This window comes from Neophocaena asiaeorientalis, unplaced genomic scaffold (assembly GCF_003031525.2).
Source record: "Neophocaena asiaeorientalis asiaeorientalis breed wild unplaced genomic scaffold, Neophocaena_asiaeorientalis_V1.1 scaffold118, whole genome shotgun sequence".
Lineage (NCBI taxonomy): Eukaryota > Metazoa > Chordata > Mammalia > Artiodactyla > Phocoenidae > Neophocaena > Neophocaena asiaeorientalis.
Genome location: NW_020175528.1, coordinates 526,775 through 551,016, shown reverse-complemented (window position 1 = coordinate 551,016; position 24,242 = coordinate 526,775). Strand labels below are relative to the sequence as shown.

At 40.5% G+C, this 24,242-nt stretch overlaps 1 protein-coding gene across 2 annotated transcripts in view; it reads left to right on the top strand.

The window, feature by feature from the left end:
* The window catches only part of NMNAT3 (nicotinamide nucleotide adenylyltransferase 3), a 113,242-nt gene that overhangs the window by 49,122 nt on the left and 39,878 nt on the right, over positions 1 to 24,242 (top strand). For both annotated transcript variants that reach the window (XM_024769050.1, XM_024769049.1), the window contains exon 2: positions 316 to 465. In XM_024769050.1, the coding sequence (XP_024624818.1) occupies positions 357 to 465 (109 nt within the window). In that variant the 5' untranslated portion in view covers positions 316 to 356. The remainder of the gene's footprint in view (positions 1 to 315; positions 466 to 24,242) is intronic.

Below are 24,242 nucleotides of genomic sequence, written 5' to 3'. Positions count from 1 at the left end.
TATGGGCAAAACATGGTCTTTGGGTCAGGCTGCCTGGGTTCCAGTCCTGGCCTTGCAGCTTCTAAGGTCCCTGAGCTGTATAAGTAACTACTCAGGGTTGAGTTGAAAGCATTTGGTAGGATAAGAGCTGTACCTTGGTGGGGTGCTTGGCACAGATCCTGGCCCATGAACCTCCTGTAAATGTTGTTATTGTTATTCTTGCCTCCTCAGTCATCTTACAAGTGAGAAGTAATGGCCTGTGTGTGGCTTAGAGACGCTGATCTTGACACTTGTCTTGGTGCCAACTCCCTGACGTGAGTTTTTGTCCCAATGAAGGCAGGGTGGCTGCTGCAGCGAGCGTGAATGTGGCTGACAAGATGAAGAGCCGAATCCCCGTGGTGCTCCTGGCCTGTGGCTCCTTCAACCCCATCACCAACATGCACCTGCGCTTGTTTGAGGTGGCCAGAGACCACCTTCACCAAACAGGTCAGTCCCGGGGCCCAGGTCCAATGGAAGAACTGGTGGGTTGGGCCTCTTGGGGCTTTGCTGGCTGCTGTCACCATCCCCATTATTAAAACTGTTCAATTTATTCATTCACAGCATAACTGGTGACATACATTTCCTCCGTCATATTCAGAGGGCAAACACCCCTTAGCCGTGTGACATGTGTACAAGTCATATCCCTGGCCATAGAGTTGAAATGCTTCTCAGGATCCACTACCTCCCTGTCCACTTCACATTGACCGTTAATGCTAAAAAGACAACTGGGCACGTTATAGAACCTGTGTCTCAATCAGGGCGTCCTTCCTGGGGCTCCAGGAAGCATTACCCACACAGCCAGATGAATAGGTAGCATGTACCTTTGAGAACTCCTGCTACTCTTCAGTGGGTAAACAGACGTTCTGTAATGGGGATTCTGACACGTTCTCCTTTGAAAGAATAGATCTTAGACAATTACAAATTAACAGACTTGTATATAGGGCATTTCTAATACAGATGGCATGGCTTTGCCAGAAATATCTAATCAGCTGGAAATATTTAATCTGGAAATGTTCCATCTCCTTGACTTTCCATTTCATTATTAAGAGAGTAAAGTGGCATTTGTAATCTGCATGATTATTTCTAAAGAGTATAAGTCATTTATTTGTTGATGTCAGATACATATGAAAGTTTTATTCATTACGTATTTATGTATATCTTATGTATCCATATATGTATTTTGTATTTTTGCATTGCTCAAAAATGTTTACTGTTTTTAAACCAAAATCAATTTCTATTTACTTTTAACATAGAAAAAAATATTTGAGTAACATGTAAATCATTTCTTCAAAGAAATTACTTACAAATATTAATTTATTTTAAAGAAATGTCTTTGTTTACAAAACATTTTTTAATTTCTCAAAAAGTTAAGTATTTATTTTTAGTAAATAAATAGCTCTGACATAGGAATAAAAAATCCAAACAGTTAACTTAAAACTGGTCAGTGAGCATTAGTAAGCCATATACCAAAGAAGAAATATAAATGGACAGTAAACTTGAGAAAAGCTGCTCAACGTCACTAATAATCAATGAAAATGCAAATAAAAACATAAACACCACAAGGTAATAATTAGCACCATGAGGGCAGCTACTGTGACTGCTTGAACACCACAGAATTGCCACCGTCTGTCACTAGGCTTATAGCTGGTGCTCAATAAATATCCGTTGTGGTAGTAAATAGTTCTAGCCAATGAGATAGGCAAAGATTAAAGATTGTCAAAATTCAGTGCTGGCAGGATAGGGAGGGAAACAAACACTCATGTATTGGTAGTGATGAGAAATGATAAAACATTTTTGGAGGGCAACTTGGTTTTCCATAGAAAAAAAGAATTGAAGTCTATATACACATCCATAATGAGGAGAAAAATCAATCAATGGAAGTCGAACCGGAACTGATGCAGATGTTAGAATTAGCAGACTAGTACATTAAAGATTACAATAGTTATGTGACATATGTTCAAAAATTAAGTAGAGACATGGAACATATTAAAAGGACTCAAATATCTAGACATGAAAACTACAGTAGGTGAGATGAAAAATAAACTGGATAGGATTAACAACAGATTAGACACTGCAGAAGAAAAGGTTAGTGAACTTGAAGCTATAACAGTCTATCCAAACTGAAACAATCCAAAATGAAACATAAAGAGAAAAAAGAATTTTTAAAAATAAAGAAAAGAATATTGGTGAGATATGAGATAATTTAAATCATCTTAATATACTTGTAACTGAACTCCTGGAAGGAAAAGAAACAAAGAACAGAAAAAATATTTGAAGAAGTAATCACTGAAATGTTTTCAAATTTGGTGAAAATTTGATTTAATCAAGTAGCTCAACAAACCCCACGCACAAGAAACAGGAAGAAAACAACGCCAAGGTATATGATAATAAGTTTTCTCAAAACCAATAATAAAGAGAAAATCTTAAAGGCAGCTACAGAAGAACAAATAAAGAAGATAGCAGATTTCTTGTTTCTTAATTCAGCAAAAGGGAATTCAGTGGTACAGATCTTTAAAGTACTGAAAGAAAAAAACGTGTCAATCTAGGATTCTATATCTGGCAAAAATATCTTTCAAAAACAAAGGCAAAGTAAAGACATTGGCAGATCTACAAAAGCTGAATGATTTCACCACCAGCAAACCTGCACCACAAGAAATACCAAAGTCCTCTAGGCAGAAGGTAGATGATACCAAATGGAAAAATGTATCTACACAAAGGAATACAGAGCATTGATAACCACATGGGCAATTATATACGTTTTTTATTATTTAAATTTCTTTAAAAGATAATTGACCATTTAAACAAAAATAACAATATATTGTGGGGTTTATAACATATGTGGAAGTAAAATATATGACAGCAGTATCAAAAAGACTGGGAGGGGAAAAATAGAAGAATACTATTGTAAGGTTTTTATGCTATACATGAAGTTTTATAATATCACTTAAAGGTAGACTGTGATAAGTTAAAGATATATATTATAAACCCTAATGCAACCACTAAAATAAAAAAGCAAGCAGTTATAACTCATAAGCTTTCAATGGAGATAAAATAGCATGAGAATATACTCAGTTAATCTAAGAAGGAAGAAGAAAGGGAATGAGGGACCAAAGAATAAATGGGACAAATAGAAAGCAAATAACAAAATGATAGACTTAAACCTAATCATATCAATAATCACTTTAAATATAAATAGTCTAACAACTTCTGCTAAAAGGCAGGCATTGTCAGATTGGATAAAATAAGCAGGACCCAACTACAATTATTTGATGCCTACAAGAAACATACCAAATATAAAGACACAATTAGGTTCAAAGTAAATGAATAGACAACTCTGCCATGCAAACACTAATTAAAAGAAAGCTGAAATAGCTCTAGTGTCAGAGAAAGGAGATTTCAGAGGTAAGAATATTAACAGGAATAAAGGAAGTCATTTCATAATTATAAAGAGGTCAATTCTTTGAGAGGAAATAATAATCCTAAACCTTTTTAAAATGTAATAATAGAATATCAAAATACATAAGAATAAAAACATAGAACAGCAAGGAGAAATAGATAAATCCACAATTACAGTCTGATATTTTAAGTCTCTTCTCACTAATTGATAGAATAAATATGCAGAAAAGTATTAAGGATATAGAAGATTTGAACAAGACTATCAACCAATTCAACTTAGTTGACTTTCATAGAACACTAACCAAACATCAACAGAATACATTTTCCTTTCAAGGGCACAGAGAACATTTACCAAGATAGACTATATTCTGGGCCATAAAAGAAGCTTCAATAAATGTATAAGGCTTGAAATCCTACAAAATGTGTTCTCTGACCACAATGGAATTACATGAGAAATCAATAATAGAAAGATTTCTGGAAGATTCCCCAAATATCAAAATGGAATAACACACTTCTAAAAAACCCATGTGCCACAAAGGAAATCAAGATGGAAATGAGAAAATATTTTGAACTGAATGAAAATTAAAGTCGAATATATTCAAAAATTTGGGTATGTCACTAAAGCAATACTTAGGGGGAATTGTAGCACTAACTAAACACTATATTAGAAAAAAAAGAAAGGTTTTAAATCAACGACTTCAGCTATATTAAGAAATTAGGAATAGAGGAACAAATGAAAAACAAAATAAGCATAAGAAAGGAAATAATGAAGAACAGAGCAGACATCAATTAAAGAGAAAACAGAAACACTTTACAGAAAATCAGTTGAACCAATAGTTGTTTCTTTGAGAAAATCAATAAAAGTTATAAACCTCTAGCCATACTAACAGTAAAATAAAGAGGAAAGACATAAATTACTATTATCAGGAATGAGAGAGGTGACATACCTATAGATTTTGAAAACTTATATAGAAAATATAAGGGAATATTATAAACAACTTTATGCTACAAATTTGATCATTTTAAAAATTGGAAGAGACAAATCCCTCAAAAGACACGCTACCAAAGCTCATTCAAAAATAGATTTTTTTTAAATGAGAAGAAACAAGTAACCTAAATAGCTTTATACCAACAAAAGAGGTTTAATTTGTGATTTAAAAAACATCCCACAAAGGTTCCTGGGAAGATGGCAGAGTAGGAAGCCACAGGAATCTGTCTCCCCACCTAAACAATAATTGCACCAACAGAATCTGTTTGATGTAACCATTTTGGAATACTGAAGTCTGTTGAGGACTACGTCCAGGGGAAGACATGGACAGATAAAGTGCAGTTAAGTTTAGTCAACTTCAGCTCTTAGCCCAGTAAGAGCTACCCCTCCCCCACCCCCAGCCACATGGCAGGCAGCTGTGCCCATGTTCCTGGAACAGCCTGCACACAGCTTGTGGGAGCCAGTGTGGGGAAAAGGGCCTCTGTCTTCCGAATATTGGGGATCTGTGCTCTGATCTCTGGTTACTGCCTCTGATCACTGATGTGCAGATGAAGGTGGCCAGCCATTGTTGCATCTCCTCTCATTGTTGCAAGCCCCTCCCTCTCTGGCTGAAGTAACTTCTAGGGGATTTAAACAATCAGCATGCTTTCCCCTCCCCTCCTTTTTCTCTTTTTCCCCTTTTGGGAGCCAGACATTAAAGACTAGGACATTCAAAATTAACTGCATATATGGGAAAAATTAAAAAGTGACCACACATGCCTAGGGAAAGTCTGAAAAAAGACTGAGAAGACTTTAACTTTATACTTTGGGCTGATCCTCAGCACAAAGACAGCCTACAACCGTCAAAAAACAATAAGTAATAACAACAACCAAAAATATCAAACCCTGGGGAAGGAGAATCATCTGATTTCCAGAGTTACCATGTCATTAGAGTCAAATGTTGTTTTCAACCAAAAAAATCAGAAAGGCATATAAAGAAACAGGAATGTATGGCCCATTCAAAGGAAAAATAAACAAAAATCACCCTTGAAAAAGACCTGATGGCAGATCTACTAGACAAAGACTTTAAAACAGCTGTCTTAAAGATACTCAGATAACTAAAGGAAGATGTGGAGAAAGTCAAGAAACCATCTGTGAATGAAATGGAAATATCAATAAAGGGATAGAAAACCTAAAAAGAAACCAAAAAGGAATTCTGGAGATGAAAGATATAAGAATGGAAATGGAAAGTTCACTAGAGAGATTAAAAGGCATATTTGAGCAGGCAGAAAAAAAGAATTAGCAAACGTGAAGATAGGACAATGGAAATTATCAAGTCTGAGGAACAGAAAGAAAAAAGATTAAAGAAAAGTGAACAGAGCCTAAGTGACCTATGGGACACCATAAGGTGGACGTTGTGAGAATCCAAGAAGGAAAAGAGAAAAAAAAGGGGCAGAGAGAATATTTGAAGAAATAATGGCTGAAACTTCCCAAATTTGATGAAAGATATAAATACAAACATCCAAGAAGCCCAACCAACTTCAAGTAAGATGAACTCAAAGAGATCCACACTAAGACACATTATAATCAAACTTTCAAAAACCAAAGACAAAGATAATTCTTGAAAACAGCAAGAGAGGCAAATCAAATTAGAGTGTTATAACTTTTAGATGTTAAATGTAATCCATGGTAACCAGAAATAAAATAGCTATAGAATACACAAGAGAAAATGAGAAAGGAATTTAAACGTTTCACTACTAAAAAATCAACTAAAAGACAGTAATGCAGGAAATGAGGGACAAAAATATATAAGGCATATAGAAAACAAATAGCACTATGACAGAAGTAAGTCCCTCCTTATCAGTAATTACCCTAACTGTAAATGTATTAAACTCTCCAATCAGAAGATGAGGAACAAAATAAGGATGTCCATTCTTATCACTTCTGTTCAACATTGTACTGGAGGTTCTAGCCAAAACAATAGGCAAGAAAAAGTCATCTAGACTGGAATAGGAAAAAAAATGTTGATGACATAATCATCTATGGAGAAAATACATTAGAAATCTACAAAAAAGCTCCTAGAACTCATAGGTGAGTTTAGTAATGTTGCTAGATATGAGACAAATACATAAAAATCATTGCATTTCTATATACAAGCAGCAAAGAATCATAAATTAAAATTTTAAAATAATACCATTTACAATAGCATAAAAAAAGAAATAAGGATAAATCTGGCAAAAGTGTGCAAAGATCCATATGCTAAAAACTACAACATATTGTTGCGATAGATTTAATACAACCTAGTTAAAATGGAGAGATATGCCTTGTTTTGTGGGTTGGAAGACTCAACAGTGTTAAGATTTCAGTTCTCTCCAAATTTACTTATAGGTTCAATTCAACCCCAATAAGCTTTTTGGTAAAAATTGATAAGCTAATTCTAAAATTCATATGGAAATGCAAATGACCCAGGATGGCCAAAGTAATTTTGAAAAAAATGGAACAAAGTTGGAAGATTGACACTATCTGATTTCAAGACTAATTATAGAGTTATAGTACTCGTTACAGTGTGGTATTGGTGTGAAAATAGTTAAATAGATCAATGGAACAGAATAGTGAGCACGAAATTTGACCCCCCCCCCTTACATAAATAACTGAGTTTTGACAAAGTTGCAAAGGGCAATTCAGAAGAGAAAGGCTATTCTTTTCAAAAAATGGTATGGAACAATTGAATATCCATATGTTCCCCCCTACCCCCCCCAAAAAATAACATTCAACCCAAAGCTTGCACCATATACAAAAACTAACTCAAAATAGATCATAAACTTTAATGTAAAGCATAAAACTATGAAATTTCTAGAAGAAAACAGGAGAAAATCTTTGTGACCTTAGGTTAAAGATTTCTTAGATAAGACACTACCAAAAGCGTGATCCAAAATAGGAAAAAAAAAAAAAAAGACAAATTAGATTTCATCAAAATTAAAAGCTTCTCCACTTCAAAAGACACTAAGAGAATAAAAGACAAGCCATAGCCTGGGAGAAAGGATTTGCAAAGCATAAATCTGTTAAAGGACTTTTATCCAGAATATATAAGGACATCTCAATACAGTAATTTTTTAAAAAACCAAATAACCCAGTAAAAATTGGAGGAACTATTTGAACAGACTCTTCACCAAAGAAGTAATATAGACGGCAAATAAGCACACAGAAAGATGCTTAAATGCAGAATAAGACCACAATGAAATACCCCTGCACCCCTATTAGAACAGCTAAAATTAAAAAGACCAGTCATACCAACTATGGGCAAAGATGTAGAGTAATTGGACTTCTCATACACTACAGGAAGGAATGTGAATAGTTCAGCGGCTGTGGAAAACAGCTTGTCAATCTCTTACAAGTCAAAAATAAAATGTCCTTATCTCTTAGAAAAAAAAAAGTATATATCCATAGTCTAGCAATTCCACTTCGCAAAATTTATCCTAAGGCAAGTATGTGGGGGAAACAAAGAATATTTCTATTTGGGAGAAAGTAGGAATGTATTCCCTATATGTCTTAAAGTAGTTTGTGGAATCATGTTCTTTTCAGGGTGTATAGCATCTACTTTGCTTGGAATAAACATCTGCTTGACTCTTAGCCACTAAGCGGCTTTTCCCAGCAACCCCGACTCATCAGAAATGCCCCTGTTGTCTTCGCTCTGAGGTTTTTCAGGGCAGGGCCTGTACTCTGCTTTGTGCAATGTGCTGCTTCCCGGGCAGGTACATCTGTACACTGTACTGGGGACTTTGGATACTTCATGTACTTGCAGACTCTCATTTAGCACATGGTCAGGCTCTAGCATGGCTCAGCGAGGTGTCAGAGAATATTCCTCATCCTTAAAGCTCACGATAACCACAGAGTGCGTGAATACTTAATCATATGGATACAATATATTTTTATATTGCATATGATTTCTGTAACCTAAAGTATTAATAGGTAGAGAGGTCTCACATATGACCTCGAGCATCTTCTTGCCTTTATTCTCAGTCATTCTTGCATAGAAAGTATCTGGTCATTTTTGAAAGTCCAGAATGGATTCTGCCGTCTGTGTCTTTGTGTGTTACACAGCGGGTTGACATCTTTCAACGTTCCACAGATACCTACTGCATCTTCTTCATGCCAGGCACTGTTGCTGGAAATAGAATGGATTAAGTTGCATCTCCTGCCCAAGAGAGATGCACAATGTAGGTGACGAGAGACGTATGGTAGCAAGTGATTGTGGCACTAGATGCAAAGGAGAGACATCTCTCATCTGGCGGTTGGGGAAAGCTTTTTGGAAGAGATGACACCCAAGGCTTGAAGAACATGAAAGACTTAGCCAAGCATAGTTTAGAGGGCATTATGGGCAGAGAAAGCAGCACTGGTAAAACACAGAGGTGGAAGAGAATCACGTTCCAGCACATGGGAGAGAAATGAGGCTGCAGGTAGGGAGAACCAGGTCATGGAGAGGGGTGCGTGGTGAGAATTTCCCTTCTCGGCACAGCTGGGCTTCCTCTCCCCCTACCCACAGCCCCAGTGGCTGGCTGTAGCCTCCCATAGCCAGCAGAGCTGTGCATCAAGCCATCACCCGACCCCTCATTTCTCCGGGGACAAATATTTAAACAGGGCCTTTTCTCTCAATCAGAATCAGCTCACCATTAAGGCTGGATGAAAATCTGGCCTCACAGCTGACTTTCTCTTTTCATAAAGAAAATGAAATCTCCCTTCTGTTGGTGTATTTTCATTAAAACAACTCACAATTTTAATTCGATATTACACTCATATAAATTGAACTAAACAAGCTGAAGCAATTTGTGTAGTACGTTTGAGGAGAAATTAATAGTTCATTCCTAGTTCGCTGCAGTAGCTCTAATTACTTTGTTGTTTTGAGCGCTTTCCCCTTTGCCAAGCACCCCTTCTTCAAACTGCAACTGTCCTTCCTTCCTTTTTCTCCTGAAGCAACAGCAAAACCTTAAAAACTGACAGAGGCACTATAATATATCACAACTTTTTACTGTCTTTAATCCTGTGATAACACACCCCTTTATAGTAAGAAACAATTATACATTGGATGAAAACTTAGGTCTGAAGATTTTCATTGTTAATACCCTGACAAAAAGTCATACATGCTCAAAGGATGAAATGTTGAGCCAGCTATTTTTTTATACTCCTTTACTTGAAAGAATGTTGGGGAATATGATAAGGGCTGGCAGGAATGTGTGGTATCTGTGGATTTTCTGTATTTTATAGTGTTGTCCTCTAATCATAGGCGCACTGTGAGCTGTGTGGGGAACTCTCAAAGATTCTCAAAGCCTTGATGGATGAATCCGTATAGTGGGCGTGGGTGGTTTTTAAAAGTTCATTGGGGAGTTTTATCTTGGTTTGCTGATTTTTGACAGAAATGACTCAGCCCAGCATATGACTAATCACTAGCATCCGTCATACCTAAAGCTTTCTTTGGATTAAGAATTTGAGCCGGCATTTCTCTTAAGATGTTGGATGTATTCCCAGTTGTAAGTAGTTGTTTTCCCAACATGCAGTCACACACTTACTAACGAAGGTTGAATTAAATTTAAATCCTGCTTTCTGTTACGTAGACAGTTTGTTATTTCTAGTCAGCATGACTTGGCCATTGGCCTATATTTCAACAACAAGCCACTTGTATTCCTTTTTTAAAATCAGGTTTTCTGTCAGCTTCATTAATACTTCTTCATTTAATGATTATTTAGCACCTGTTCATTTTACATATTTAACAAACACAGACCATCCTTACTATTTGTCAGGTAGTGTTCTGAGTAAATTACATTTAAACAAAGGTCATTGAATCTTCCTAACAACCCTATGAGGTGGATGTTGTCACTCTCCCTATTTTACACATGGGGAAGCTGAAGCTCAGAGAAGTTGAGTGACTTGCCTGACATCACACACAGGGTAGAGCCAGTCTGCCCTGCAGTCTGTGCTTGTAGCCACCATGCCGTGTTGCCTCCATTCACTCAACAAACTTCTTGTTGAGCACCTGTCTGTGCTGGAAACTGTGCCAGAAGCAGAGGCAACAAAAGTGAGCCCTGTGCCCCTGGGGGAGTGCCTTGGTCAGTTTAGGCTGCTATAAGCAAAAATGCCATAGACTGGGTGGCTTATAAGCAAGAGGAATTTATTTCTCACAGTCTGGAGGCTGGAAGTCTGAGATCAGGGTGCCAGCATGGTTAGTTTGTGGCAAGAGCACTCTTCAGAGTTGCAGTCTCTGACTTCTCATCATGTCCTCACATGGAGGAGAGCAGAGAGAGGAAGCAAGCTCTCTCGTGACTCTTATAAGGTCACGAATCCTATTCATGAGGGCCCCACCCTCATGACCCTGACTAATCCCAATTACCTCCCAAAGGCCCCATCTCCTAATACCATCACATCAGGGAGTACGGTCTCAACATATGAATTTGGGGGGGACACAAGTATTCAGTTTGTAACAAGGAAGCAGACGTTAATCAGATCCCACAGAGGTAAAATTACTCGGGTGACAAATGATGCTATCAGGGTGAACAGTGAGGCAACTTGACAGAGGCAGGGAATCCAGGGCAAGTGTTTCTGAAAATGTAAAGACTGAGCTGGAGAAGAATAGTGAGGCACATTTTAGGTTGAAAGTGAGGTTGGCCTGGGTCAGGGGATGCAGGGAAAGAGCACTCTTGGACCAGGAAAGTGCGTGTACAAAGGCTCCTTGTGGGAAGAGGACAGAGCCGCTGAGGGATGACTGGGAAGCAGGAACAGAGGGGTGTTACAGGAGGTGAGGAAAGGGTTAAGGAGCAGACCGTGAGGGCCTTGCCGGCCATTGTTAAGGAGTCTGTTTTTCATCCTAAGAGCTGTGGGAAGATCTGCCCTTCCCTCCCTCCTCTTTGTATCTGCCCCCGCCATCCTAGCACTAAAGAGTTGGCAGAGGGAAGCCAGTTAAGAGCCAATTTAAGCAATACTTTTGATGAGAGGGTGACATGTCAATGAAAACAAGTTGGTGGATGGGGAAGGTCATTAGAGGGTGAAGCTGGCCTGATAGTGGATTGGGTCTGAGGGAGAGAGAGAGCGCCACCCACGGAGAAGGAGAGAGTCTGGAAGTGGAGCAGACTTGGGGAGGGACAAGTTCAGCTTCAGACCTGTTGACTTTGAGAGACCCGAGCGAGAGAACATCACATGGGCTTTAATGATTACAGGAGACTGTGGAAGTGCAAGACTGGGGCACAGCAGGTATTCAAGGTCAGGATGTAGTGTTGTCCCTACCTTTTTAGACAGGGAAACGGAGGCTTGGAGAGGTTATCACTTACAAAGTTAGTACGTGGGGGAGCTGGGGCCCCCTAGGCCAGTGTTCTTCTCACTGCCCTGTGCTGCAGAGATGCACCAGCAGGCTCCTGAATGTGCGAGCCCCAAAGACAGATTTGATGAGAGCAAAGTCTGGGTGAACTCATAGAAAGGAGGCAAGTGGTCAGGGCTTGATTTTGGAGTCTGAAATGCCAGGTAAGGAATGTGGACTTTAGGTGAAGGGAACTCACTGAAGCCCTTTGACCAAGTGTCTCATCCGATGCCTACGAAGTAAAGTCTCTGCCATGGATGGAACCTGGGCACAGGGATCCTCAGATAGATGGCCTCCAGAAAATCACCTGCTAGAATACTCTCAGCAGCCTGTACCTGGATAGCCAGACCCCATCTGGTGCCAGGGATGGCTGACTCAGAGTTCAAGCCCTCTTCTCCAGAGTGACCAGGACTCAGCCTTGGGGGCAAGTGCACGGCCCTGGATAACTCCTCCTGCCTGCAGCGGGGCCCAGTGTGCATTTCCCACCCTGTTGCCAAGGTGATCTTATGAGACCTTGGCAAATGCCTGGATGAGGTTCTGCCTTCATGGTGGTTACTTGCCTGCCCAACTGGAAACGCTACCGAATAGGGAAATGACTTATTCTCAGCAAACTCTTGCTAACTCTGAACAGTCATCACGTTTTCCAATTGCTCAGAAACTGTCAGTGTCAGACTATGTTTTCCGACTTTCACTCTGGTTGGAATTCAGCTTCCCAAACTACATTTTCCAGATTTTATTCTCTGTGCTTTGTTTATAATTGATTCAATAGATGCCCCCAGAAAGAAGAGCATTGGTCTTCTAGGTGCATGCAGCAGAAGTGGGCACAGAGCTGCTCTCAGCCAAATCTCTGTCCTGGCTTAGGCAGAATCCAGGAGGCCGTGCCTCTGCCTGCTCACAGGCTCCAACCGGCCCTGGCTGCTACCCAGCCATACTCGGCTCTGACTTGATGTTGCTCCTGAGATTCTCATCTCTTTTCCTGCTTTCCCTTGGATGCCACAACCTACAGGAGAAAGAATGCAGAATGGTGAACCATAGAAAGGACGTGCTCCCTTCCCTATGACCGTGGGGTCACAGAAAGAGCACTGACCTTGAAGGCAGCCTTAGCATCAAATCCGCCTTCTAGTGCATGACCTTGAACAATTTACTTGACCCCTCCAACATGTGTTTCCTCAACTGCAACATGGGAAAAATATCTCCTAACTTTAAAGGTTAATTATTTTAAGGGCTCAACGAGATGATGTATGAAGGGTCTAACCTACTCGACAAATCCAATACAGGTTTGGTCTCTCCACTTGCATCCTGAGCAGGCCCCCCGCAGTGCGGGCTCAGAGTAGCTCCCGGTCCTGTGGCCACCACCAGACAGGTTAACATAATATTCTCACATCTACGCATGGAAGTGAGAAAACCGCAGAACTGTTTCTTCTGTTTTCTTTAGCACTTTCTTGATACTTTATGATATTATTGCCTAACGATCCTGCCCCACACATTTGTGGCATCCCAGATTAAACTGCATCGTAAAGATAACAACCTGGTTGAGAGCCTTGTCCTTTTTTTCCCTTTGGACAACCTTGAGGAGGGGAAAGGTATTTTATGGCTCCCAGGAGTTCCTCTCAGTGACTTGCATTTTAAATTGGAGCATAGTTATTACAATATCATTTACACCAGCAGTTTTCTTTTTTTTTTTCTTTTATTTAGCTCAGGGAAAGTACTTTATTTTCTGTTATTTTTATAACATTTGTGAGAAATCATTCATCTGATGATGGACACTTAGGTTGTTTCCATTTCCGGGCTATTGTAAATAGAGCTGCAGTGAACATTTTGGTACATGACTCTTTTTGAATTACGGTGTTCTCAGGGTATATGCCCAGTAGTGGGATTGCTACACCAGCAGTTTTCTGTGTTAAATAAAAATGTCTGGCCAGTGTCCAGTGTGATGCGCGTTACTTTTGCTACCCCTGTGACTTTAATTTTGATCCTTTATTACACAGTGAATATTGAGAGAATTAAATGCACCATGATATGGTGTTGCAGTACAATCTGACGTAAGGGGGAAAATTAAGCTATAATAATTCTATTTAAGGCAGTGACAGCCCCAGTTCTGGGTCTTCTGGGCTTTCGGAGATATCATCAGAGCATGCGTAAATATGATATAAGCTCAGCATGTTACTTTAATCTTGGGCTCACACGGACATTTATTAATCAGAGTGATTTTAATATATATTCATGGGCATAACCCCAGCCTGGTCTGAAAAACTGTTCATTTTCACGTTTCTAATTTAAGAGATCTTTCTGGAGAAGGTAGATTTAAGCATGTTGAATTACTCCAGCAATTGTTTGGAACCAAGACAATTTGTTCCTCATCTTCTGAGGCTTTAAGGGTTTGAGGCTGCACCAGTGTTACCCTCCAGATTCCTTCAAGAGGAGGGGCTGTTCTGATTTAATAACAAATCAGCATTTTCCTTATCCTTCTATCTCTACTTTGGGATGTAGCCTGAAGGGAAACAGATCCTGGCAGGGTCTCTGAGGGGGGCAGTTTCCACGGTATGTACTCTCACACCAGACTCGGTTGTGCCAGGTTAGGGGGTGAACAGAACCTCACCTGTGAGTGTGCCTTGTATCAAGGCCCTCAGACACTTCCCGAGCACCCTGCACACCCCCGTATTCTGGTTTGCATCTGCCTCACTGCAGCTCATGGGCACGTGCTGTGAAAAATGGGAGCCATTGCTTGTGTCCTCATAAACCATAAGATGCTTCCCACCTTTCCCCCTCGTTTCTCACCCTCTTCTCCTTTCCCCCAACCAGATAGAAAGCTAAAAGAAATCAATGTTTTTTGTTTAATTTTTTGCTGTTTTATTCTTCAAAAAGAGTTGAAATAGCAAAGCACATATCCAGCAAAAAACTGGAGTCCCGAATACATAAAGAATCTCACCCTCATACCCTGTTGGTGGGAATGTTGGTGCAGCCACTATGGAAAACGGTATGGAGGTTTCTCAAAAAGTTAAAAATAGAGCTACCATATGATCCAGCTATCCCACTTCTGGGTATTTACCCAAAGAATATGAAAACACTGATTCGAAAAGATACATGCACCCCTATGTTCATTGCAACATTATTTACAATAGTCAAGATATGGATACAAAGTGCCCATCAACAGATGAATGGATAAAGAAGATATGGTATATATATACAATGGAATACTACTCAGTCGTTAAAAACAAAAAGGAAATCTTGCCATCTGCGACAACATGGATGGACTTAGAAGGTATTAAGCTAAGTGAAATAAGTCAGAGAGAGAATGACAAATACCATATGATTTCACTTACATGTGCAACCTAGAAAACAAAACAAATGAACAGACAAAACAAAAACAAACTCATAGATACAGAGAGCCGATTAGTGGCTACCAGAGGGGAAGGGGTTTGGCAGGGGTGCTAAATGGGGGAGGGGGTCAACTGTATGGTGATGGATGGTAACTAGATTTATCATGGTGATCATTTGTAGTGTATACAAATATCGACTTAGGTTGTACACCTGAATCTAATATAATGTTATATACCAATTTTACCTCACTTAAAATAAATAATCCTCAAAATGTAATAAAAATACAAACAGTCCAATAAGGAAATGGGCAAAGACACATTTCACTGAAGAGGATATACAGATGGCAAATAAACACATGAAAAGGTATTTGACAACATTAGTCATTAGGGAAATGCAACTTTAAAAACATAATAGGGTATTACCGTACACCTATTAAAATGGCTAAAATAAAAAATAATGATGACACTAAGTGCTTGAAAGGATGGAGAGAAAAAGGACCATTCGTAATTTCTGGTGGGAACATAAAATGGCTCAACCTCTCTGGAAAACAGCTTGGCAGTTTTCTGTAAAACTAAAAGTGCAACTACCATATAACCCAGCAGTTACACATGGGCATTTATCCCAGACAAATGAAAACTTACGCTCACACAAAACCTGTACTCAAATGTTCATTACAGCTTCATTTATAATAATTAAAAACTGGAGACAATCCAGGTATCCTTCGGGGGGAGGGGGGGAACAATTAAACTGGGATACATCCATACCATAGAATAGGCTCAGTATAATAAGAAACAAACTATACACACCACAGCTTTGATGACTCTCCAGGGAGTATTGCTGTGTGAAAAAAGCCAATCCTAAAAGGTTATGTATTAAATGATTCCATTTATGTAACGGTCTTGAGATGACAAAACTATATAAATAAGAATAGACTCGTGATCGCCAGGGGTTAGGATGAGGGCTTGGGAGCAATGGGAGGGAAGTGGGTGTGGTTATAAAAGGACAACACGAGGGTTCCTGGTGGTGAGGGAACTATCATGTAGTTTGCTGTTGCTGGTGGATACGTGAAACCTACAGATGAAATGAAATTTCATAGAACTAAACACACACACTCAAATGAGCAAGTGAGTGCATGTGGAATTGGTGAAAGCTGAATAAGATCGGTGGATTCGATCAGTCTCAGTCCTGGGTGTGATATCAAGTATCATGCTGGAAGATGTTACCACTGGGGGAAACGGGGTGAAGGGCACATGGGATTGTCCTGCATTATTTCTTACAACTGCTTTTAAATCAGCAATTATCTCAAAAAGCTTAATTTAAAAAAAACAAGAAAGATTGAAACAGCATATTTTATGAATGTAAGGATGAAAGGGTGAAGTGAGGAAGTGACACTGTCTTTTCAGTGGACCTCTTCCACGCCAGGGGTTTTTAAATAGAATCATGTCATCCTCAAAACAGTGCTGTGAGTATTAATATTCCCATTTTACAGGTGTAAGTAAACTTGAGGCCTGGAGAGGTGATACATTTTGCATGAGATCTCCCCAGCAAGTAAAAGACAAAGCCCCAGTCTCTTAGAATGCAAAGCCAGTGCTCTTGTCATCTCTCCATGCGGGTCCCCATCTCCTGAGCAAACCATGCTGTCTCTACCTGCTGCTCCTGCCACCATACCAGCCAGTCAGGTTGAACTTTCAACTCCCTGAGGAGACAGCTGCCGAGTTAATATGCCAGGACCTGCAACCATCTCGGTCTTCCAAATGGGAAGCAAAGATCATCGAGAATCAGGCACCAGCATTTGCCTGCTTTTCTAAGCAGGTCATAAAGAGAACTCATGCAAGAGCGCTCAGAAAATCCAAGCCAACGTCAGATAAAACAGTCAGCGAAGTAGCACTCCCAACAGCACAAAGGGCATTAATTGAAACGCATTGAAAAGATGTGTTTGTCTGTATAAATACTTCTAGAGATGAGGTTGTTGAGAAAGGGTTCGACCTTGGGGAGATTGATGAGTTACTGATCATTATAGGGAAGATAAATCTTAAGAGGACAGAATCATTTTAAGAATGGATTTTATAAGCTAATGAGATTGGTTCCTTCAAGTGGGTGAATGGGAACAGAGTGAAAAGAATTCAGGATGGGAATGGGGTAGAAACTAGGAAGAGGGAGGAGAGAGCCTTCTCTGAGCATACCACTGTTTTCAGTCTGTCTCTTAGAACCACAGAATCTCACACCCCAAAAAACTACCTGTATAATTAAGGTCAACCAGGCTGTGAGGGGAACCCAAGCGGTAATACAGACAGTAACAAATGAGCCTATCTCTATTATAAATGAATCCATTACCACACCGGAGCCAATGGGAAAGGAAAGAACCAACTTCAGTAACTTGGAAAGCATCATTGTGACTGGATACTGCAAGGCTAAAGCCAAAAAAAAAGTGCATAAATACCGTTCTCTAGTTAGAAAATGTATTTTCCACGGGAGTGTAGGTAAGCAATTTTGAAACTACTCTATGTAAATCATAGTAGGATCAAGCAAATGAGTAAATTATTGTGGGTGACAGAGCCAGGTATCTCAGTGTTAAAAAAAAGGAGGTACAAATAAGGAAAGGAGGGGAAGGCTAGAATGAACTCTGTGGTGTTGGATTAGAATCGGAAGTTTCAGTATGAACTCATGGTTTTTAATAGATATCCAGTTGGATAGTTACAGAAATAAATACAGCAAGGTGTGTGTACACATGTGTGAGTATATATGTATATATAATTTCTAGTTCTGTCTTCTAAGAGGTGCCTAGAAACCACAAAATTCCAGAGGCAATGAGCACAACTAGCCCTCTTGGTCTCTAATAAAAGAAACCCAAGTTTCTTAGAAAAATGATTAATTCCAGAGCAGGGGCAGAGAAAGTACAGGACGAGCATGAATGTCTTGTGGTTCCAGAAAGCAAGGGAATACTTAATAAATGATGGGAGCATGTCAAGAAAACAAAGGAGGCAACTTAAAGGAGCTTCCATTGGGTAAATCTGGGATAATCTGAGGAACGAAATAATGATAATGGATTCCACCCCACAGAATAAAATAAATATTCATGAGTCCATATTGACATAAATAAGTGATTTAATGAATAAGTGCAGGAAAGGCAACATTTCTTCCTTCCAGTAGAATTGTAATTAATACCGTAGAAAGAATGTTGGAAATAGAAAATCACCATTTGGCCAACATCATAGTAATGATTGTTGCACACCAGAATCCTCAATGGATGCTAAAATTAGTGGGTGAAAGTATGATATTTGCATAGTCTCAAAGCACTTTCCCACAAGATCCTTGTCCACTACAAATACACAGGAGAAAATAGTGACTTCACAATAGAGAAATCTGGCAGACACGACCTCACCAAAGTATTAAAGGTAATATCACCAGAATCAAAACAGACCAACATCATGTACCCCCTGATATGGTGCACCGAGACAGACACAACGTCATCTCTGAGATATTCTTGCCTAAGGTACATAACCTCAATCTACTCATGAGAAGACATCAGACAAACCAAACTGAGGGATGTTCTACAAAATAACTGGCACCTCCTTTTCTAAAGGTTATGAGAGACTGAGGAGCTGTCCCTGATTAGAGGAAACCAAGGAGATAGGACAGTCACATGCGATGTGACTGGGTATCCTGGATCAGACGCTACATTAGAAAAAAAGCCATTGTGGACAAAATAGGGGAAGTATGAACAAGGTCTATAGATTAGTGAATGGTGTTAATGTTAATTTCCTGGTTTAGATCACTGTATCATGCTTATATAAGATGTTAACATTAGCAGAAGTCTAGTGAAGAATATGTGGAAAGTCTTTGTACTATCTTCGTTGAAGTCTAAAACTATTCTGAAATAAAAAGCTAAAAGATGTAAAACTACAAAGGAAGCCAATAATTATATTGAAACCATTATCCAGATAACTAAGGAAATTCGCTATATAGTAAAAACAATTTCATTACTTGAAACCAAAATAATAGTAATAATATTACATTTGAATGGCTCCTCACATATTACAAAATGTTTTTACATACATTCTGTTATTTAATCCCCCCCAAACAAGCCCATGAGGTAGCATTGTTTTCCTCCCACTTTAGAGGTGAAGAATCTTAATCTAAGAGTTACTTGGTATGGTTAAAACAAGCACAGATCATGCAGGAAGCAAAACTTCAGAGCCAGACAAATGGACCTGGGACCTTTCAAATCCCAGCACTGCCATTTCCATCCTGTTGCAACCTTGGCCAAGCCAGTTATGAAATCTTCGGGGATTCTGAGATTATTGTGAGAATCTACAGGAGTCAGAGCATCCCTGACAATGGTCCTGGCCACACTGTAGACACTCAAGAGTAGGACACAGCTTAATGATATTTGAAGGAGTCCATCTCTTTTTTAAAAAAACTATATGTCTGCGTATGTGTAGAATATACACATAAGTCTGCATATATTTGTGTATTTTTAAGAGTTAACAATAGGTACATTTGCGAAGTGACCATTTCTCGTATCAAGATGTGTAAGGAATGAACTAGGGTGAGGAGGAAGAATGGCGATCCCCTGGCAGGCAGCCCCTGTACTGCTCTCTGAATCATCCCCCATCTGTCCGTAGTGCTGCTGCCATCTGTGGAAGTGCTTGGAAAACTCTGAAGCTATTTGAACCCAGGATATCTTTTCCTGAGCCTGCTGAGGACTTCAGCACACACAAGCTCTAGAATAAGAAACAGGAGGCTGGCGTTGCCTTGCCCAGTGCCCTGCACACCGCTGCCCCCTCGTCGCGTGCTTATTACATGAATTTATGAGAACTTTGCCTGGAGAGTAGTTGTCTCTCCACCTTCATATTTTGCACCGAATTGCTTTGCACTTGGTGGTCTTTCATGTCTCTTCTACCATTTGGAATGTAGTGGATTTACATCTCCTCTGAGACTAGGCTCAAAAATTAGCACGTGAGGGCTTCCCTGGTGGCGCAGTGGTTGAGAGTCTGCCTGCCGATGCAGGGGACACAGGTTCGTGCCCCAGTCCGGGAAGATCCCACATGCCGTGGAGCAGCTGGGCCCGTGAGCCATGGCCGCTGAGCCTGCGCGTCCGAAGCCTGCGTGTCCGGAGCCTGTGCTCCACAACGGGAGAGGCCACAACAGTGAGAGGCCCGGGTACCGTAAAAAAAAAAAAATTAGCACGTGAGACAAATCGCATATAATCAATAGTACCCTTGAACATACCTTGAATCGCTCCATGCAGGATGACGTGTGTACACCTCAGTGTAGAGTTTCGGTTAAGAGTGTCCCTGGAACCAGACTACCTAGGTTCACACTGCAGTGCTACAATGAATTCACTTTGTGACCTGGGGCACTTAACCTCTCTTCATTTTTTGCGGTATGCGGGCCTCTCACTGTTCTGGCCTCTCCCGTTGCGGAGCACAGGCTCCGGACGCGCAGGTTCAACGGCCATGGCTCACGACATGTGGGATCTTCCCGGACCGGGGCACGAACCCGTGTCCCCTGCATCGGCAGGCGGACTCTCAACCACTGCGCCACCAGGGAAGCCCTTAACCTCTCTTCTTTTTGTAAAAGAGTATGAGGATGAAAGAGATGGTATATGTAAAGCCTTTAGCACGGTTCCCAATACTTTGTTGGCACTCAGTATATGCCACTCATTACAGATCTTCCTCCACTGATGATGGGATTACATCCGGATCAACCCATCGTAAGTTGCGAACACTGAAATTCGAAAATGCATTTACTACATCTGACCTCCCAAACATCATAGCTTAGCCTCGCCTACATTAAATGTGCTCAGAACATTTACATTTAGCTGGGCAAAATTCTTTAACACAAAGCCTATCTTATAATAAAGGGTTGACTGTCTCATGTAATTCATTGAATACTGTTCTGAAAGTGAAAAACAGAATGGTTGTATGAGTACAGAATGGTTGTAAGTATAGCGGTTGTTTACCCTGGCGATCGCGTGGCTGACTAGGAACTGTGGCTGCTACCACTGCCCCAGCATCACAAGAGAGTATGTACTGCATATCACTAGCCTGGGAAAGGTCAAAATTAAAACTTCAAAGTATGGTTTCTACTGAGTGCATATCACTTTTGCACCATCAAAAAGTCAAGGACTGTCTGTATTATTATTATACATTTATATATGTACAATAAATGCAGTGCATACATAAAATATAACTTTAAAATAATTTAATTACATAAACTAGAGCATATAGCTGAGTAAGTTAAGTCCTGTTCTGCTGTGATCCCCCAGGACTAGCTCCTTAAGCAGTAGCAAGCTGCATTTTGAGCTGGGTTTAAAGCCCCTTATGGTTGCCACATGGCTAGCACCAGGGTCTCTCCCCAACAACTAGCTGAGGTCCAGCTTCGACATTTCTGAAAGCAGATTGGGGCTGAATTTTCCCCTCAGATAAACTGGCATGGCAGCCCTGTGTGGCATTTTTTACTCTTGTCACAGAGGTAATTGAGGGACTCATGCCTTGGATCAGAGATTCTGTTGAGACTCTAGATCCCAGGATTCTACTGGGACACCATGTCTGGTTCCACTTGGTGGTTATTGGTACCTAGGGATAAATATATGCAATTATATCTCGTCTTCCAACCTTTGAATGCAACCTGGAATAATAACACTGTGTTTTTTATCTCCAGACTGGACATAAGAAAGATGGTGGCAACAGGGGAGCAGTGGTGGTGACTTGCTCTGACAGCAGTTGTCGTGGCTACAGTGCGGGGGATGGTTGCAGTAGTGGCAGTGGTAGTAGTGTGGGTCACGGGGTAATAATAGTGGTGTTGGTTGCTCAGGGTGGTGGTAATGGTGGTGGTGGTGGTAGTGATGGCTAGGTCATGGTGATGGTGATGGTCATGGCAGTGGTCTTGTTGGTCATTGTATGATGATGGTGGTAGGGATTGTAGTGTTAGTCAAAAATGCTGGTCATGATTTGAGGATGGTGGGAGCGAGAGTTGGTGATGATCAAGTAGACTGTGATTCCCATTATTTTGATCAGTGCTTGAACTTGGATGTCGAGAGTGGGAGGTTTGTGTTTGAGGGAGCTCCCCATGTGATCTAATGTGCACCCCCAGTTGTGAAACATTTTCCTAGGCCTGCGTCTTGAGGGCAGTGCATCTAAGTGAACGCAGCCTGATCCCCCGATAGAGTTTGCCGGTGGGTTAAACTGAGTATTTGACAACCTGTGGTCCTCTGAATGTTCATCCAGTGGAATGTTCCATGAAACTAACTGAGCCTGGCAAACCCTGAGATTTCCATCCCTTTCTTGTAGAGTTACTGTGTACATCCCCATGTTAGGGGCTCTCAGTGGATCTTTAATCTGCAGTAAAAACCTGTTTCAGGGCTTCCCTGGTGGCGCAGTGGTTGAGAGTCCGCCTGCCGATGCAGGGGACACGGGTTCGTGCCCCGGTCCGGGAAGATCCCACATGCAGCAGAGCGGCTGGGCCCGTGAGCCATGGCCACTGAGCCTGCGCGTCCGGAGCCTGTGCTGTGCAATGGGAGAGGCCACAACAGTAAGAGGCCCGCATACCGGAAAAAAAAAAAAAAACCTGTTTCACTTTGTCTACCCCAGTGTTTCCCAAGCCTACTGGATCACTGAACCCTTTTTCTTTGGGGGAGCTGGTAGGTACCTATTAACCATTACAGAACAGCTACAGAAGTACTAATCTAAACAACACTTGAAATGAAAAGTAAAACTTTTAAGAAAAATGGTCCCCCAAAGGGACTAATTTTTTAGTGCTTGGTGAGAACAGTTAGCTTTAGGTTACTTTTGCAACTCTAGATTATGTCCTATATTGCAAGTGAACAAGACCATCTACAATTTACATAAATCAGAATTGACCAATGCATATACCAATGCATATACTAGACATGTAAATTAATTAGAAACCAGCCTCAAAAATGAAATTGCATTGAGGCTTCCCTGGTGGCACAGTGGTTGAGAATCTGTCTGCCAATGCAGGGGACACGGCTTTGAGCCCTGGTCTGGGAGGATCCTCCATGCCGTGGAGCAACTAGGCCCGTGAGCCACAACTGCTGAGCCTGCGCGTCTGGAGCCTGTGCTCCACAACAAGAGATGCTGCGACAGTGAGAGGCCCGCCCACCACTATGAAGAGTGGCCCCTGCTCACCGCAATTAGAGAAAGCCCTCGCACAGAAACAAAGACCCAACACAGCCAAAAATAAATCAATAAATACATTTTAAAAATGAAATTGCATTAAACTCTAAAAAGCATTTACAACCTAAGAGATTCATATCCTTTTTTTTCTAAACTAAACATTTTTTTTTGAGATATAATGACTTTATCCTTTTATTCCATACTCATAAAATTGGCCATTTGGTCATAATAGCAAAGTGGTCCTTGTTTACCTTAGAGCTCGGTTACCTTAGAGCTAGGTTAATCAAAGAACCTTGGATGACTGAAAGGAAGTAGTCCTTCTACAGTCAGTGCTGACCCACGGCTCTCCACTCACGTGTAAGAATCACCTAGGATGCTTGGGAAAAAATGAAAGTTCTTAAGCCTCACTGCCAGAGAGCACATCTAGGTGCAGCTTGGAATATGCATTTTTAATAATGACATCAATGCAGACCTCACTTTGAAAAGTACCAGAAAAGTACTGATGTTAAAACACGGTCATCCGTCTCATTCCTCCCAAGGTTGATCTTGGGAAAAATTCCAGTTTCAGGCTCCTTGCCCCTGCAGCAGTTTCAGGAGCAGCCCCAGTGGTGGAGGTGGGCTAGTGGGCTGCTTGGGTCTCTTCCCCAATGCAAGGTCTGTTAACCTCGAGGGCAAAGTCCATAACCTCACCAGATGTGCTTAAAGAATAGGAAAATGGCCTCCTGATTCCTACAGCGATCTCCTCCCATTCACTGATCAGTTGTTAGTCTTAACACGAATAATGAAAAAGGGCAGCTGAGCAATTTAAATTTTATCCATAAAATTAAGCCCTTGATTTCACCACAGCGTTTAACTCCATGACCTATTTTATTGAATCCCTTAGCAGATCTTGGACAGTTTCCTTGAGTATATATTACCATGAAGGTAAATTGAAAACGTATCAAGAAATGGGCAAGGATATTCGTGCAGAATCAAGGAGTCATCAAGCTTCAGTTGTTCTGAAGATTTTTTTTTTTTTTTAAAATCTCTTTGGGGCTTCCCTGGTGGTGCGGGGGTT